General features: G+C 42.4%; 1 protein-coding gene across 2 annotated transcripts in view; it reads right to left on the minus strand.

Moving 5' to 3' along the window:
- The window catches only part of STK4 (serine/threonine kinase 4), a 40,384-nt gene that overhangs the window by 11,018 nt on the left and 11,061 nt on the right, over positions 1-18,305 (minus strand). For both annotated transcript variants that reach the window (XM_031590969.2, XM_090152302.1), the window contains one exon: positions 8,277-8,434. In XM_031590969.2, the coding sequence (XP_031446829.1) occupies positions 8,277-8,434 (158 nt within the window). The remainder of the gene's footprint in view (positions 1-8,276; positions 8,435-18,305) is intronic.

The raw sequence follows: 18,305 nt of genomic DNA on the forward strand, positions 1-18,305 counted from the left end.
CCAGCGCGCCCGCAGCTCACTGCAAACTCCATCACTCTGTTTGCTGGAGACGCCACAAACGTGACAAAACTCCCACTGCAAAGTCCTCTGCTGAGGTAAACCGGAGACACCCAGCAGTTCCAGGCACCACACGCCAGCAGTGAGCATCATCTGATTTTTCCATAGGATTTACTGCAATACGCACCAAGGCAGAAGGCAGGTCCAGAAGTCAGAGCTGACTTTGCTGCCGCACAGAACACAGCTGCAGGCGGTGCTCTGGGTGAGGCTCTGGGAAGCACACAAGGCTGGATGCAGGCTTCATCCCTGTCCTCATTCTTCTGTCCGCAGACTCCATCTTCCAAGGCGATCCCAAGCAGCTCTACTGGGCTCCTGATGCTGAGCCACCAAGAGGAGCTCACCTTGCTGAAAACAACCTGAGCAAACCTGCCTTTTTTAGCGGTGTTAACCTTTACAACATTCATGCTGGCAGATGAGCTGCAAGAAGATTTTAGAAGCATTTCCAATCGATCTCATCCGAGCTGCAATGCTCTTCAAAGGAGACACTGTGCCAAGAACACACCCAGGCTTGAAAACAGGTCTCGGGGCATAACAAGGCTGGAACAGGTTTTCTAAAGAACTCAGTATGTTGTGAGATGATCCCAACGTCACACCTTCAATTATTAATTCCTCTTCCCTTCCTCCCAGTGCAGCAATGCACACTGCAGCCTGACCGTGAGCACACAGCACTGAGCAAAGCCAGCACTCACACTGCCTGCTTGGAACACAGCTGGGCACTTCACTCATCCACACAACCTTCAGTCAGTGTCTCAGTCAATTAAACGTTAGGAAAGGACAGGCCAGGATGCTGCATTTACAACCCTAAATACTTTTGTAAGAAGTTGATTTCAGGCTGCATTACTTCTGTCTCCATTAAGGGCTGCGACCTCAGCAGTGCAATGCAAACAGCAGCGACTCACTTTACTTCCCCCTCACTGCAAGTTTTGTTTGAAAGCCTTATGTCACAGAAGGCCTGCAACAGACAAAAATACAGGAATAACGAAATTCTGACAGCAAGTTGTAGCAGTAAGTGCTTTGCAATCAATGTCAGTACACACCAAAGTGAAAGCAGGTGGTGAACAATGACCCTGTTTTAAATGGAAGAGGACAGAAAGCTATTCTCTTCTACAGCAGATAGAAAATCCAAGCCACTGCACTATTCTTCCCATTGCAAGTATTGCTAACAAATTATAAAGCCAAACGTGTACCTTCTGATCTTATTACACAAGGAATTGAGAAAGCTTTATGGAACCTACGTGGTATGGAGCGTGCTGTAAATCACAGCAGTGCTTGGAAGCAGCCATGAATTCAGGAGGTTTGTAGCAAGGCTGAGAGTGCCTCCTCCATGCAAACGCTACAAAAGATACAAGACCACTTAAAGATGAAAAAAAAAAAAGGTAAGCAAGCTGTTCCAAGGCTTATTTTATTTGTATGTTTGATTAGGAGGTAACAAAATAAACCATTTTTCCTTAATAAAGATGTCACTGGTTAAAGTATTTGTTGGGAAGAACACGCCAGCAAGGTAACACTTGAGAGAAGAACAAACAATTAGCTGAGCTTTAAAAAATTTTGGCAGATGGCTGAAGGAAAAAAGAGGAAATCCATTTAAGGGACATCAATGCTATAAATCAAGGCAGGTGACATTTAAAACTGTTGAATAAAACATCACAAAAAGCTGTCTCTTTGTATAAATCATACTTCACAGCAGAAATTACATCCAGGCAATGTGCTTCCAGATCCTACTCAATTAGCAGGATATACGGTTGGGGTACAGTTTTAGAAGTGAGTTTTCTATTCTGGATTGCCTTCTTTTGTCAGAAAAAACCTTTCAAAGTGATGATCTCAATGCTCTCAAAGCCTTACTTTAGAGTCAGCAGAGAACAAACAAATAAATACCTTTCAGTTTGTTTGCATCCCAGCCAGCAATCTGCCACAGCTCTGGCGAACACAGACAGGAATGCCTATCAGCCATCCCAGATCTGGCTTTCTCTCTCAAACTGATCAAAATTCTAGTAAATAAGTTCACTTTAAGATTGAAGTAAGACTATTTGAATCAATTGGTGCTTGAGAAGTAACTGGGAAAAGGCGAGATCACAGCACATGATGGGGAAAAACTCTTGAACAGAAAATTCTGAAGGTTCACTGAGTGTTTGGTCAACAGCCTTAGAAAATAATACAATAAAAAACAACTCTACTTTAACCAAACTTCCCTTTTATTCTACACAAAACCACATATGTTTAAGCTAATTTTTGGAACAACCAATCCTCATTCATCACGCAAGGGTCAGAGAAACTTGCTTCCTTAGAAGATAAGGAATGTATCACAAGATTCACAAATCAATAGCAGCTGAGATTAGTTGCTTCTCAATGAACTTCTGAATGACCTGCAGATCTGCATGCTGTGAAGGATTTTTTGTTGGTGGACAGACTTTCTGGAGCCTCAGCAACCAGCTCAGATTATTCCCTTGAGTAATTTGGGTGGGGGAAAAGAGGAACAAAAAGATTAGCGCAGAGACACCTAAACCACGCTGCTTAAAAGACAGTGGTAAGTAAGAAGGAGATAAAGCTCACTGGATCGCGTTAGAGGAAACATTATAAACTGATAAACTATAAAAAGTCACACAACAGCAGCTTACTCAAACAACAAAAGTTCTTTCCTTCCAGCATTTGCCTCACCCACGTATCCTCAGCGTGCCTTTCTCCTATTGCTACAAGAGAACCCATCAACGAAACAAGGACCAATTACTGGGTCTGCTGTTGTTTTCAAAGCCTGCAACTGTACAGAAAACAGTGCCAAGTTTTTAATCTGTTGAGGAAGGACAGACAACAGGCAGCGTGGCCATAAAGCACCAACAGTAGATTGCTAATAAACGCTATCCAAATGAATGTTCAGAGAAACCACAGGCATTGAATGTTCCAGGTACTGGTAGACAACAAGCTGTTCACAAGACAAATGACATCTTCACAGACAGAATACAATAAATTAGAGCCTTTGGTCATTGTAAAGCAGAACGTGTTTACTGTTATTGATAAACAATAAATCACCTGCCCCCTAGCAGTTCCTCCCTATAAATCACTTCCAAAAGAAACAGATGGCTGCAGCACGCAGCCACTCAGCGCAGAGCTGGGAGAGGAAGCACAGCACCCAGCAGCTGCACTTCAAACCTGGCCTCCTGCAGCTGCACGGAGGAAGCAGCAGGGCGATGCATGAGCCCCAGCTCTGAGTTCTCAGCAGCAACTCACAGCAGGGCTGAGCAGAGCACAGAGCTTGGTTCACAGCAGCTGCTGCACCTCCCTGGCTTATGACTACAGCCTGCACCGAGCCATCGTGGCCAGCATCCTTCCTGCTGCACCATCCCTGATGTGCAGATGGAGATCCTGATCTGCAGGCATCACTAGGTTGATATCAGACTGACAAATGCATCATGATCCTTATGTGATTTAATTTGCTTTTGAAAGAATTACACTTCCTATACACTCTTCTGTAAGAACCACATGCTCTTGCCGACTCAGCATTAAGTCATTTCTCTAAACTAGAAGGAAAGGTTTTTCCTTAGTTGGAATATGAGCAACATGACCCGCAGAGAGGTGTCCCTGTATGTAGCAGGGGAGTTGGAAACAGATGATCTTAATGGTTCCTTCCAACCCAAACCATCCCATGATCCTATGATTGATTCTATGACTTTATCACCAACCAACAGCCCTATGTGCAATGGAACAAGCTGAAGACACTTATGAGACACTAGTATGCTTTTCTGCTGCTAAAGACCAGTTTTTGGTTTTTTTTATCAGTTTCCAATGTAATGTTTCATGCTAACTAGAAGGGCAGAAATGAGGATGTTATTAAAAAACAGTATATCCCAGATAAGAGCGGTGTAACGGCACACTATCTCAATAAACAGAAAAATTTAAGTTTTCTTTACTGCTTTAGCAAATAGAATTATATCCTCATTTAGGAAAAGGATGCTTTCATTTGTTATACTTGTAAGAAGATGTAAGCAATAGCTCTGGCTAGAACCAGCTTAAACAGAGACACAAAAATCATAGTTTTCTATCAGGTAAATAGAAATAGATGTAATGCCTTCTGAGTCTGAAGCCTCCAAAGTTACATAGAGGAGGCTGTAGTTGGGACACCAGCTCTTACAGTGCACAAGAGCTCCAAGAGATGTGAATAGAGCTCCAGAAAATGTACCTTATTAAACAAAAAAGAATTGCACTTCCTTGACACTTTCCCAGAGTACTGCTTTGTCTCTGAGCAAATCGCAACCCTAAATGTGAAAGGTGTTTCTGTTGTTCACTTCCTGGTACCACCATCACCATGTTCCCAGCTCAGCCTCCTGCTCCATGCAGCCCCTGGCAGGGGCACCTGCACCACGGCAGCTCTTGACAGACTGCCTTACAGGGTCAGGAGTGGTAGGCTGTACCCATAACACAAGAGATGGAATCATAAAGCCTTGGAGCAAACATCTTTTGTAAAGCCTGCAGAAAGACGTGATGCATGCTGTGCTCTTACTCTAGTGCATTACAAATTAACAGTAAGTCAGAATGGCCTGGGTTGAAAAGGACCACAATGATCATCCAGTTCCAACCCCCTGCTATGTGCAGGGTCACCAACCAGCAGACCAGGCTGCCCAGAGCCACATCCAGCCTGGCCTTGGATGCCTCCAGGGATGGGGCATCCACAGCCTCCTTGGGCAACCTGTTCCAGTGTGTCACCACCCTCTGAGTGAAAAACTTCCTCCTAATATCTAACCTAAACCTCCCCTGTCTTGGTTTAAAACCATTTCCCCTTGTCCTATCACTGTCCACCCTCATAAACAACCACTGTCCCTCCTGTTGATATGCTCCCTTCAAGTACTGGAAGTCACATCTGGATGACAGCATTCAGGACTGATGGGGCACTCACTGCTGCTTATTTTCCCCAGTGAAACTGGGATCATTAGGTGGAACCAAAAAGGTTTCAGGATTGTCACAGGTCCCATAAGACATGAATGTAACCATAACTTCCTAATGAAACAGACTTCCAGCAAAGTGATTGGTGCTACAGTGCCTGAATGATCCATAAGAACCTGCTACAGTAGGCTTGAACAGAAGGGTCTTTTGAGCAGGTCAATGTTAAAATTAATGGTAATAATAGTAAATGATCCCACTTTAGTCACAAGTGACACTGCAATACTGGTCTGCTCAGAGCAGTTAAAACTAGGAATAAATAACCCTTCAGAAGTGTTTAAGAGTAGGAAACACCACACAATTAATCCTGCTGCACTATGGTACCACTGAAAGATAAGAATGGAAAAAACTGTATGACATTATCTAAACAAATCTTCGAGCATTATTAATTTATAACATATGTGACTAATGTGCCCTGCTAAAATGAAATTCAACAACAAAAATGTTGAGGTGTGATTATGGCAGTTTGGAATTGCACGCACAATGCAGCCTGCCCATTAGCAGCCCACCCTGCAGCACCTTCATACTGGAGGTTACTACTATGTTCTTTCTTACAGCAAGAAGTCCTGCCCACAATTAGAACTTTTTTTCCACGGTAAAAATCATGATGTTTTTGAAAACATTTCTTGCAATCAAGCAGGGCTAAAATCTTTAGAGATCCTTGTTGAAACCTGAGTGGGGAGAAGCAATAACAACACTGGGCATCAGCTCATCCCTAATTTCAACCTCAGAAATCTAAGGCTGCAGATACACCTGGCTGAAGCCAACTTAAATGAAAATCAGGGCATGGTTAGAGCACCATGTTTTGGAGGAATGGAGTTCATCACCTTTCAGAACAGGACCTTTGGGTTTTCTGCTGCACAGCATATGGGGCTTGATCCAACCCTTATCTAACATGACATTGCCTTGTGATATAAATAGCTCCTTATTTGCCTGCTTCAGAGCAACAATTCTAGTCAAAAGGTCAAATGGTTTTACCACAATGGAAAAGAGAAAAATCTTCAGTAATTTAATATTGTCCTTTTTTTGCTTTTTTTTTTTTTTTTTTAAAGACAGGAGACCCCAGGTGCCACTCAGAGGAAAGAGGGGAATTCAGAACAGAAGACAAGGCATATTTATCTAGGCTGCATCAGCACAAAGCAATAATATTTCAATTGTTTCCTGAGGCTCTGGAGGCACTTGCACGCACCAAGCACCTCACTGAGCTCGTCTGCTTTGAATCCTGCAAACTCTCTAGACAATGCACAAACCTATTTTCCTTGGCAGTGCAGAAATAAGTTACAGCTGCAGCCGAGCCCAGGACAGATGTATCTGAAGCACGTAATGACTGCATTCCCTCTTATTCTGCAAAGCTTATTGCATTGATGCTTCAATTACTAAGTGTTAATAAACATGACTTTTACCCACAGCTAGCCATCACACGGATCTCTTTTAGCCAAACAGGAGAAATTATTCAGTTTTAAGTCTTGGATGAGGATTCACCATAGGGTTATCACTTCCACAGCCCAGAGCAAGACCATTTAAACTCTGAGCATATTAAATAAGGTTGTTTTCAAGTGTTTTTCCTGCCTCACAAAAAAAGGAAGCAATGAAGTGTGAAGGCAGCTCCGTTACAAAATCTGCATGCAGGCCAGGCCGGCACGTTCATAATCAAACCAGAGAAATACACACAGCTGCCTACAAATTATGACATGAAGGTGACCCAAGGCCTGATTTATTCCTACAGTTTATGGTTTGCTTTTAATGCTCATAGCACACTGGTAATCTATGCACGTGGCAATACTTCAGCACTAATGGAAATGAGTAAACAAGGTCATATTTGTGTCAAACAGCTGCTCTGCACATCCTATAGCCTGCACCTACAGCTCGCTGGGTGCTGGGTGGAGCATATCTTTCTTGCTGGAAACAAGGGCAACTACTGAACATCACCCAAATTAGAAAGACAAAATAGTTACAGCACATTTTCCCTTGGGCCATATCTTCTGCAGACCACAACAAAATTTTTAAGACGCTGTCTTTCCTGGGAAATGCCACACATCAAAAAATAATAATTTATCATTAAATTAAGGTACAGAATGTAAAGTTAATGAGACATACTGGGCACCTCGCTAGACCAGAATCGTGTGCTTGGCCCCTGCAATACACAGGCTGACAAGGCAGCTTGCAGGTTATTTTTGCAAAGCATGTACATGCAGTCAGTTTGAGCCTTCAGGCTAAGCATGACGTAGTGCAAAGGACTACAGAGAAAGAATGCAGCGGGTCCCCTCTGCCAGCTGCTCTTCCCAGTCTAATAAAATCAGAGATGCAGCAGCAAGAACTACAGAACATACATAACAGCAACAGCCTGCCCATTTGTACAGCCAGAACAAATGGCTCCTGCTGCTGTTCAAGTCACCAAGTGAAGCATCTCTTCTGCTGCCTTGCGTCGTGACGAGCAGAGGAGTTTGCCTCCTGCACAGCTTTGTGAAGGTGGAGTGAAGCTCACCAAGGGCTGAGTGCAGCCTGACAACCTGAATCACAGGAGGTAGCAGCACGCCCTGTGAGGGTGTACAATGCACACAGAGCCAAGGAGTGCTTGCACTGAAGCATCGTTGAAAGGAAACGCAGTGCGGGGAATGGTGCTCAGCAGAGCACGTTTCTTCTGGCATTTTAGCTCACATCAGAACGCTTCCCTCATAAAGCTTATAAATAATGGAACACAGAACCTATGATCTTTTCTTCTGACTTCTGAAAACTTCCTGAAAATCTATGGTTCGTGTGATCAGTAAAGACTGAAACTGCAGATTTGTAAGAAAAAAGAAGATCAGCTTGATGTTCACATAGTAACCCAAAATCTACCACTGAAGCTTGAGAAAAACAAGGAAATTCAATGGTTGTAACACTGTGGCTGTTTTTGTTGGTTTTTTGTTTTTTGTTTTTTTTTTTTGGTCAAGCACTCTGCATTCAGGATTAACATTTTCCAACTCCATCCTGAATCCTATTTTTCTATTTTATTTTAAATGTGTAATGGGGAATGAAGGCATCAAAGTTTCTACTTTAATGTCTTCAGGCTTTTCTTTTTCCTGTTTGTTCTTCAGCAAAAAAAAAGTATACAGATAATGGCTGGTTACGATAACTGAGAAATACCTATAGAAAATGAATTTTTCAAAATGACCCATCCAAATGCACTGGCAATTACAAACCTGCTCAAGTTTCCCATTAGTTTGTCAAAATAAGAAGTAACATTACAGCAGCTCTCACTAAATTCTTAAAGATTGACACATTGATTGAATTTCATAGTATAGACTTACAAACTCGTAGTCTCCATCCTGTGGTACTTTCCAATCAGATGAGTTTTTTGTCTGGCCAGACACATTCTTCCCAAAGCTATTGACTTGATTCTCCTTTGCTTTCTGCTCAAAATATTCCAGGAATGATGGTCTGGCTGGTTGCATCGTTTCATCCCTCCCTGGAAATAGAAAAAAAAAGCACAGTAGTTTTAAAAATATACTCTCAGTTATGCTGCCTTGTATCACACCCAAAAGCGAGTTCATTTTTTTAGCACACACTAAATCACGCAGTACTGCTGAAGTACTATTTTTCAGCAGCCGTTCAGATAGAAAGCTATTCTGAACCACCCAGAAATGCAGAAGGGAAGCTCAAGGTCCACTACACATGTGATGACAACACTGGAACCTTGTGCCCTACAGCTGCAATCTGTCCCTCAAACCGTGCCACCAGGTAACCGAGCTCTGCACACTGAATGCTGCAAGGAAGCTGCCACCTACTGCTGCAGTTCTACATCCCAGCCAGGGTGCAGGCTGCAAACACTACACGTGCCAAAACTGAACATCATTGTTTTCCAAGCACCAACCCACATTTATATTTATGAATGGAGCAGTACAAAAGTCAGCCTTGCCACATCTGCCTCACAAACAGTTCCTAGTTTGTCTTGGGTAGGAGAAGTTCTAGATTTCTTGGGTAGAAACTATTAGTTAATTTGATAAGTAGCTTTCTTTTTAGAAACAGTCAGTTAGTAAGCTATCAGGTTAATTGTCCTGCTTTGTTGTTTTGGTTTTGTTTTTAAGTTAATTCCCCTGAACTTATTACATTACGTGAACAAACCACATATATAAATTAACTGTCCAAGTTCAGACCACGTTTAAGAAACTTAGGTCAGTAACAAATAGGTAAGGAAACAAAGGGAAACATAGCAGTCTCAATAAATGCCTGAATGCACTTTGATTTGGAAGAGCAGCCTCACAAGCCTCCCAGGCACCAAGTAACAGGGAAACGCATTCACCATAGGGCAGCACAGCAGATGGCCATGAGCACAACATCCCAGCACAACGAGGTTCACCTTGCTCTAGCATTTCTAAACCATCCTTCAGAACAAGCAGAAGTGCAACAAAAGGAAGAACACTGCTGACCATTAAGAGCAGTGAACCAGCACAATTGTAGTCCCACTGGGTAACCAGGGATGTCATACAGTTGGTCAGATCGTGGATATGAGCACTTCTCCCACTTCCTCCAGCCTTCACACAACCTGAACCCCTATTCCTATCACCTTAGTACACCATTACATCAAATTGCAAGCCAGCAAGCAACAGGCCTCCAGCACCAAACATGCAGTTTAGACTACTCAGAACTTAATGCCATCACGCTGTTCTTCACAATAAAACGCCTCATAAAAACCCGTGACAACACCAAGTGTTTTTGTTGCAGTAAAATATTGTTCTTAGACAGTGGAGTAGGTCCACCTATTTAAAACATATTTTTAGCCAATGCAGAAACTGTAACTTTCAGAAAGCAGGACTGGGGGTCTGAGGACCAGAGTTAACAGAAGCAGGCAGCAGAACTGCCAAACATATGCACTACTGCAGACTGTGAGAACAGGTTCACTGCTGAATGCCATTCAGTTGAAGTAAGCCCCATCTGCCTGGCAGGCAACCAACCAGCTCTTCAGAGCCCCAGAAGTACACAGAGAAAACAGAGCCGTCCTTGGAATGGCTCGCTGGGTCTGCACAGTGCACACCAGGGTGTGCAGACAGGGCTGTCACAAAAGAGGTGCCAGGCTGCAAGCGACTCAGCAGTGCCTTCCTCTCAAAAAAAAATATTACCTCCTCCGGAAATCCATTAAGATTTAATCACAGAATATCACTCTTGAGCATAAAATTGCCATCCAGTGATCCAGAACTCCCCTGGCAAGATGTCTGAGCCTCAGACAAGCGTACCAATTCCTTGTTCAGCCATTGGATACTCAGGAAGTTATTTGTCTGCAGACATGCTAAAGGGAACACATTTTGCCTATCCCTAGCATTAATTCTCCTTTAAAAACAAAAACAGAAAACCCACACCCAAAAAAAACCAACTTGTGCAGAACTAGATCAAGAAAGACATCTTCAGACAGAGACTGCGTGAAGGTCAGTCACGAAATGTCTGCGAAGGAGAGAACAGATTTGCTATTGGGAATAATTACTGAAATACAATAGCAATCCAATTACAGCTAAGTGATAAAACATTTATTTAGAATTAAGTAAATACACCACTTGCATCCCGGCAGCCCAGCCAGCATGAAGCAGGGGTTAGTTAATGCTATAGCCAATCGGGGCAACGTTTAGCATTGACAAAGCTTAGCAAAATAAATGAATTCCTAATGACCCAGGCTAATCTATACACAGCTTACCAAGAGCCAGCTTAGGTCTCAAATTTAATTTGGGCTTCCTAGATGAAAAAGCCATCTACATTAAGCCTGCACTGCGCACTTACAAAACAACTATTAGCACAGGGGAATCTGAGAGCAAATGCCCCACACAGGAGACTCTGGATCAGGCAGTTCCTTTAGGACTGTTGATTCATACCAGAGAATAATTGCGTGACTTAATCACACTCAGCTTCCCATGTTTGCGTTCTACCCATAACTGCAATATCTGTGACCAGTAACTCGGGGTGGGACAAGAGGTGATGGCCTCAAGTGGCAACAGGGGATGTTGAGGTCAGATATCAGGAAAGATTTCTCCTCAGAAAGAGAGGTGATGGGTCAGGCGGCCCATGGAGGTGTTACAGCATCCCTGGAGGTGTTACAGAGCCATGGAGACGTGGCACTGAGGGATGTGGGCATGGAGGGGTGGGTTAGGGTTGCACTTGGTGATTTTAGAGGTCTTTTCCAACCCTAATGATTCCATGAATTAGTGCAAGGCACATCTGAAAATAAGTTTTATTTACTAAAACTTCTGCTTTCACACCAATACGAAACTGGCAAAGAAGGAAGCAAACAAAGCAGCAGTGGTAGTTTATAATCCTGAGTACCACAGGTTTTTGGCCTCATCAGTGCAAGCAACCGAGAGGACACAGCAGAAGGGTGCAGCAACGACTGGCTGGAAGTTGGGATGGAGGGGAACAGCCATGAGTTTGCTCAGCCCAGAGCAGGCAGGAGAGGCCCAGTGAGGCCTCCCAAAGGCCTGCAGGAGCCAGAGCGGCCTTCCTGTTACCCAAGCAGTGCCATCTTCTCAAAGATGAGTCGCTGTTAATTGAACAGAAGGATCCCACTGCTGTACTTATAAGATTTTGGTAACAGGCAGCCAAAGACAATACTCTACTGCTGCTATTTACAGGATGAGGTGCTGCTGAGATGACATTGCACTAAGCACGTCTGTGCCAAAAAGCATTTCAGCTTCCGTGTTTGTAAGATTAGACTAAAATACAATAGTTGACAGAAAGTGAGATCACAACTGTGGCAGAAAAGCACCTTTTATTAGAAGGTCATCCTGCAGTGACAAGAAAGGCTTCTCTGGGCATTTATTTCGAAACCTGAGGAGTAGCGTGTAAGGCTGTGCTGCGAGAGATCTCTGGAGCCATTAGCAGCCTGCCATCGAGATGTGCAGTCATCTTTTAGGAGCTGTATTAATTACACAAATGGAACACCGCGGCTCTGCTGGAACCAGTCCAGCCGACTGCAGAACTGCAGATTTGGGCTAGGCACACAGAGCGCCCAGCACTCGTAACGCCACGCTGAGTTCGGCCCTACAGCAAAGGGCAGAAGCCTTATACATGCCATAAAGCCTTCCCTACACCAGTGCTGCCTGGTATCAATTCGTATTTAGATAAGACCAGAAAAACATCAGCCCAGATAAGCCAAAAGATGACAAAGGTTGAGTGCAGCACACAGACCTCTCACACCGAGCAAGAGCGGGCAAAGGAGGCATCAGTTTTTCCATATGGTGCTGCAGAGAAAGTGAAATGATAAAGAAATAGCGTAGCCAATTAAACCAGCACAAGATTTAGCTTGTCCTCCAAGAGTAAGGAGTGCCAGTGCAACCAGATCATTCAGCATCATCCAGCCCCAGAAATGAAAGTACTCATTTCGTTGATTTTGTCAAATTAGCTCTCACAATTGAAAAATTTCAGAAGCTCACGAGCTTCAAAGGAAACCTTCAAAAGGAAAGTAGATTTATAAGTCCTTCTATCTGACTGAAGGAGCTTGCTGAGCAATGAAACTGTAATTTCTGCTTTTCTGAAAGATTTCTTCTCTATTCAATTTGACAGCAGAAGAATCCTCGCTTTGTTACTCTTCCCTCTTCAAAGAGATATCTATCACCAGCTAGAGTAAATTCTAGAATCAAACAGCCTATCACGAGAGAACCATAACCTCAGGAACACACTCACTCTTTACTCAAGGCACTTAAGTTAATACTTCATTATTAAAACACCTACTCTTGAAGCCACAGTGAGAGATTTATCCCTTCTCTCAAAGAAATGGGAGAAATGGGAACAGCCCAGTGACTGGGAGCAGCCAGGAGATCCCACTCCAAATATGGTTTGAACTACTGCTGGATCTAGCTAGATTTTAAGAACCAGCACTCCTAACAGTTTCATAAGGGGAACATTCATCTATAAAGAAGGTAATTTAAATCAACAACCATGAAGTGATGAATTACTGCATTAGCAATATCAAACTAAAATCAGATACTTGGTACATGAACACATATTTGTCAAGATTCCAGGAAGCTGCAATCTTTAGACAACTGAAACAAGACAACTGTTGTCAGCTTTGGAAGATACTTGTGTTTTAACAGGATGTCAGGAGTAATGAGATCAAATGTTTTAAACCAACTCACACTAAGGAAAGTACAACCAGCTCCTTGAAAAAAAGCTCAGGAAGATGCTTTTACAATAAAACAATCTGTGATTCTTTAATTGCAAAGAACAAATTATATTCTTTCATATAACAAACTATACTCTTGAATTTGAGAGCATATGTTTTTTTTCTTTCTTTACATGATGATGTTAGCAAGCTCCCACAGGCTGACAAGTCATCTTGGAATTGTACTCAATGACCCTTTATGGGTTCCTTCCATCTGAGAATATTCTATGATTCCATGACTCCTGTGAGCACAAGCTCAGAACTGAGCCCTGCACAGACACAGAGAACACCACTATTATTATCTCTAAAGAAAGAAAAACTACAGCTGTCTTTTGTCAGACTTAAGGCCACAGAGAGTCCGCTGGGAGAAACAGCTGTCATGTACACGATTACACCTTTTCACTGAGGGACTGAGATCTACTGTAAGGCACTTGCTTTGGTTTGTCCTTGCTGCCAACAAACCTGCAGTTCTGCTAGAGCTATAAGCCCTCTCACCTTCAGTCTAAATTTTATTGTTACTTGTGCACATGCACTTGCTCCTGAGCAAGTCTCAACTCTCAGGTAGTCAAAATATTATTCTCTGCAGTGCTCCCTTTCTTTACCACTGTCCCCTTTAATTTTTTTTTCTTTTCTTTTGATTTAAATAGCTCTCATGTTCGTTTTCAACCTCCATTTATGTGGTTAAAATAAGCACAGATCTTCCACTGACCCCTCATTTCACAGCCTTAGTCCTCTGTAGCCTTAGCACTCTCTGCCTGCTTTGGCTTGAATTATGTAACTTTGAGACAAATTGCTCACATATCTAAGATGCACAAGACAGTGCCTGATCATTACGTGCAAGCAACACTTCATTAATATTAACATTTCCAATGGAACTGTAGCTTTATTTGCTTCAGGCTACTTCTTCAAGATCACAGATGAACTCTAGCAGCTGGACAGCATAATTTGTACAGTATGAATAGGACTGAGTCATTTCATACAGCACAGCAGAGAGATGCCAATTTATTCAACCAGAGCAAAAAGTGCTCCATCATTAATGAATTCAACCCATGGCAATATGGGCTGAAATCTCCTCACATAAAAAGCAGACTGCATAACACTTGATACATGTCAAAGCTTATGAGGATGAGTCTTCCCATAATTATGGCCCCTCTCAAACTAAATCAAAGCAGAATGTGTCTGACAGGCCCTGAGATTACGGGGGAGCTCCTGAATGACCATCAGTATCAATGCTGGCTATCCTAACTCTTCTCTTTTAATAAATGTAAGGCGGAGACATCTAAGGAAAAGAGTTCCCACACACTCAACCCAATCTGTGGTGTACAGAACTGAGGACTCTTGCTGAAAGAGGAGAAAAGGCTTTCATTACTGTGCGGGTTTCAAGACCAGACTGCCTCCTCTTGGATACCTAAAATTTCTGTTACATAAAAAAATCCAAAAATACTACAAATTTATAGCAGCTTCCTTTCTCCTCCTCCACAGATTTCCAGTGCACACCTATATCTTTAAATCTCATTTGCTTGAATTGCTAATTTAGTCCACCAACTACATTACATCACCCCAGCAGTGAGCTGTGAAGGTGCATAAGGTGCAAATTTCATATCCCACGCCATCTGGGTCAAGTTCTGAATGAACTTTAATAAGAAACAATGTTAGTGCCAGGGCCACGAGCAGCAGTTCAGGCTCCCCACATGGCACATAACCAGGAAGCACTTGCTACCTTCGGTTCATAACCTAGGAACTCGTGCTTATCTAGAGAGAGCACAGAACAACACAGCAATGAACACTTTTTTCCCCAAAGCTTCAAAGGCTGCAGGTAAAAAGCATTTGTTTTTCAACTCCTGCAATCAAGAAACATAATAATTTACAGAGGGATTGCTTCCTGCTCAGGAGGAAAGCTTTCCCCGTGCTTTATTCTGACCCAGCAGGAAGCGAATTTATTGTTGGAAGAGAAAGGTAGGTCACTTTTTGCCTGTATGTATGTGCAAACATACCTAGGCATAGGAGACAGAGGCACTTCAGTGGTTCACTACCACCCTGTCTTGTGGTTGAGTCTCCTGAAATGTACTACCTTCTATATGCCATTCAGTAGTAAGTCATACTTCCCATCTTCATCAAGCAAAACATTTCTTCTGCTTTCAAACCCCCACCATCATCAGTACAGGAGTGCTTAATAAGCTATGAACAGCAAAAACAGTGGTGCTAAACACACATCTCTGTCTCCAGTTTCAGTGTATATGAAAATACCAACAGATCATCAGCTTCATCTTAGTGCTCTGTTAAACACAGCAATTGAAGATGGATGAGCATCCAACTCCGATCCCAGTGGTAACTTCTTGATGCTTCATTCTGAACATAACCACTGTCCTACTAGTGCAGGCCATACACAAGTCCAGTACTCAAGTAAAGGAAAAATAAAATTCCTCAAAAATGAGAGTATATACAACTCCTCCCATTGATCAGAAACACTGTTTTCATGTCCACTCAACTTATTCTTGAACAAATGAGGCTGCCTGCTGTTTAATGTAAAGCCTGCCAGCAAGCCTCCTATTAAGATGAAAGTCAAAAAAAAAAAAAATAGCACATATGGAAGACTTATCTGGGGAGATTTATATTCTCCACAACCCAAGAGTGACAGCATAATGCTTCGTACAGTGAGAGGAGAACTCAATCAGTGGAGGTGTTTCTATAAACACTGTGCTATTTAAATGCATAACACAGAGAATGGTTTATAGTCCAATTACGCCTAAGCGGACCCATTTATTTTAGATACAAAACCACTGGACATTACTAATGCTAAGTAGTATGAAGCTGCTATGTCTGCAGGGGGAAATGGATGCAAAACATATCCAATGCCTTTGATAAAACACAAAGCTATTCTCTCCAGTACCTGCATTATCCATTTGGGTAACGTGCACCAAAGCCACCTCAGTCAACTACTGACATGGATCCCACTATTGCTATCTCAGCAGCAAACCATTCATGTTTTATTTGAATATTATATTAACGCAATCACAAACACTTTGCTATCTGTATTCATTTTTCCGTTCATTTCAAGTTACTGCTAAAGCAGTCACTGCTTCATATGACAAATTACAGGTTAATTTGGGGGTTGGAAAGCTTCCAGAACTTTGGCAGCAACACTTCTCGGGTTTAAGCATCATCCACTGTACGCCCTGCAAATTCACCAAGACTAACAAGCTTATTCTGGATCATTTTTCTAATAGGAAATTGCCAAGTTTGCATCTCAGCTCATTTAATTTGCTAATGAAATCCAATCTCCCCTCAAAAAGAAGAATATCTTTTTTTAGAGGACACAACCAAGCTTAGCAGTGTGAATATGGTAAAAGCGTAACAAAACCAAGACCACCCCTAACTTTAAGGACTGAGCCCAGCAATTTTATTTTAAACATTAACTATTCAGAACATTCACCTGCACGTGTCAGCAGGGTAGTATTAACTGTGTTGTTAGGGCTCCTGGTCCATCTCCACACCAGATGATCACCACAACGTGTGCTACATTAACAACAAACCCCACACCCACAATTCCATCCTCTCCCAACCCCTCATTCCTCTCGACCCAAAAACCAAATGGTTCAACTCACATCTCTGCTGACAGTTCTTCATTCTGCAGTGCTACATCGTGCTTAAACAAGAGGCACTTTAACAATGATAATAGGACAGATTCAGGAACTAGACAAACTAGATCCTCCTGCATCAGATCACATTACAGTCCAAGAAAGGCAATATGTTCATCTGCTTTATTATAAAATTATGTTCCATTCTTTCAATTGAAAAGACAAACTCATGCCTACAGACCTACTCAAGACCTACAGCAAATAAAGAAGGAACAATGGAGTAAAAGAATACGCTGCAGTTTACCAGCACCATATATTCTCACACAGAATAATTAAAAAGATGATTGCAGGCACATCCATAGCTCAAACTTATTGCACTGCCAAACACAATGGAAATGGCTCACTGCAAATCACTGTTTGCCTGCAGTCCTTCAGCTGCTGCTCAAGTCTTCACAGAACAGTTAAACTGCAATCCATAAGTAATCCGGTAGCTATTGATTTGTAAGTAAAATGTGTCACAGCACAATTTAGTATCTGCAGTTTCATGCAATCACTTGAGTGCTTTGAAAATGCATAAGAGAATGTCACGGTGACATTTTTAATGCTGCCTGAATGTTTATGTTGAGCGTCCAGAAAAAAGAAGCCAAGCAAAGGAAAGAGTTCAAGCAAATGGAAGTGCAGCTCAGTCAACTACAAAGCAAAAACAACTGTGCATTATGTACAATGCTACAACATAAGGATGCTTTTCCTCTGAGCCTGAAATGTCATGAGCTGATTCAAGCAAGAATCACCTGGGAGGCTATCAGAAATCTCTAGCAAACAAGTTCTAAGACAACACTGTTTAAAGCATTGTATTGCAATGTCTCAAATATTTTTACATAAAAAAAAAAAAGCTAAAGCTGCTAAAGATAGATTTTTGTTCTCAGAAGAGCAAGATGTGTAGCTCAGAAGCTCACAGTCAGGAAGGTGGCTCGCAGCCGCCCAGGAAAGCTCATCTCTCCTGCTAATGCCACGCAAGAAAAATCTGTACTTCTTTATTGATTTAAAGCAGGTTTTATTGTGAGTCATAACAGAAGCTGCCAAGTAAAACACTGACTTCTTTAAAAATATGAATCAATGAAGCTTCTTCACATTCAGCTGCTTCCAAATACCATTATTACTTTTATGTTTGGGATTACAAAAAGAATTTGCTCCAGAGAGTTCTGCAGCAGGCAGATGAGCTTTATAGTTAAATCAATTTAACTGCACGTTAAGCAAACATGAACATGGAGTTGGCTGAAAAACAGAGCAGTAGGCAATTCATGTGAAAGACATCTGCAAGCTGGTAAAAGACACTGCTCTGCAGTGTGCCTAAGAAACCATTACAGAACCTCTGTGTGCAGAAGTAAGAATGTCAGCGTATGGTACTGGGGAAGAAAGAGAGTAACGTGCTAAGGAAAAGTTAAGCTTCAGTTTGGTACAATCATATTCATTAGCTTCACATCTATCAGTTACAGCAATGCAGCACAACCTGCTGAGCAAGCTGGGTTTCACTGGACGTTGCTGTGCAGAACCTCTCGTGGTGGCAGTGGTACCAGTGTCACACTGCACTCGACCCGGGCCTCCAAGTGCCTCCTGCG

This window comes from Phasianus colchicus, chromosome 17, assembly GCF_987193195.1.
Source record: "Phasianus colchicus chromosome 17, bPhaCol1.hap1.1, whole genome shotgun sequence".
Taxonomy (NCBI): domain Eukaryota; kingdom Metazoa; phylum Chordata; class Aves; order Galliformes; family Phasianidae; genus Phasianus; species Phasianus colchicus.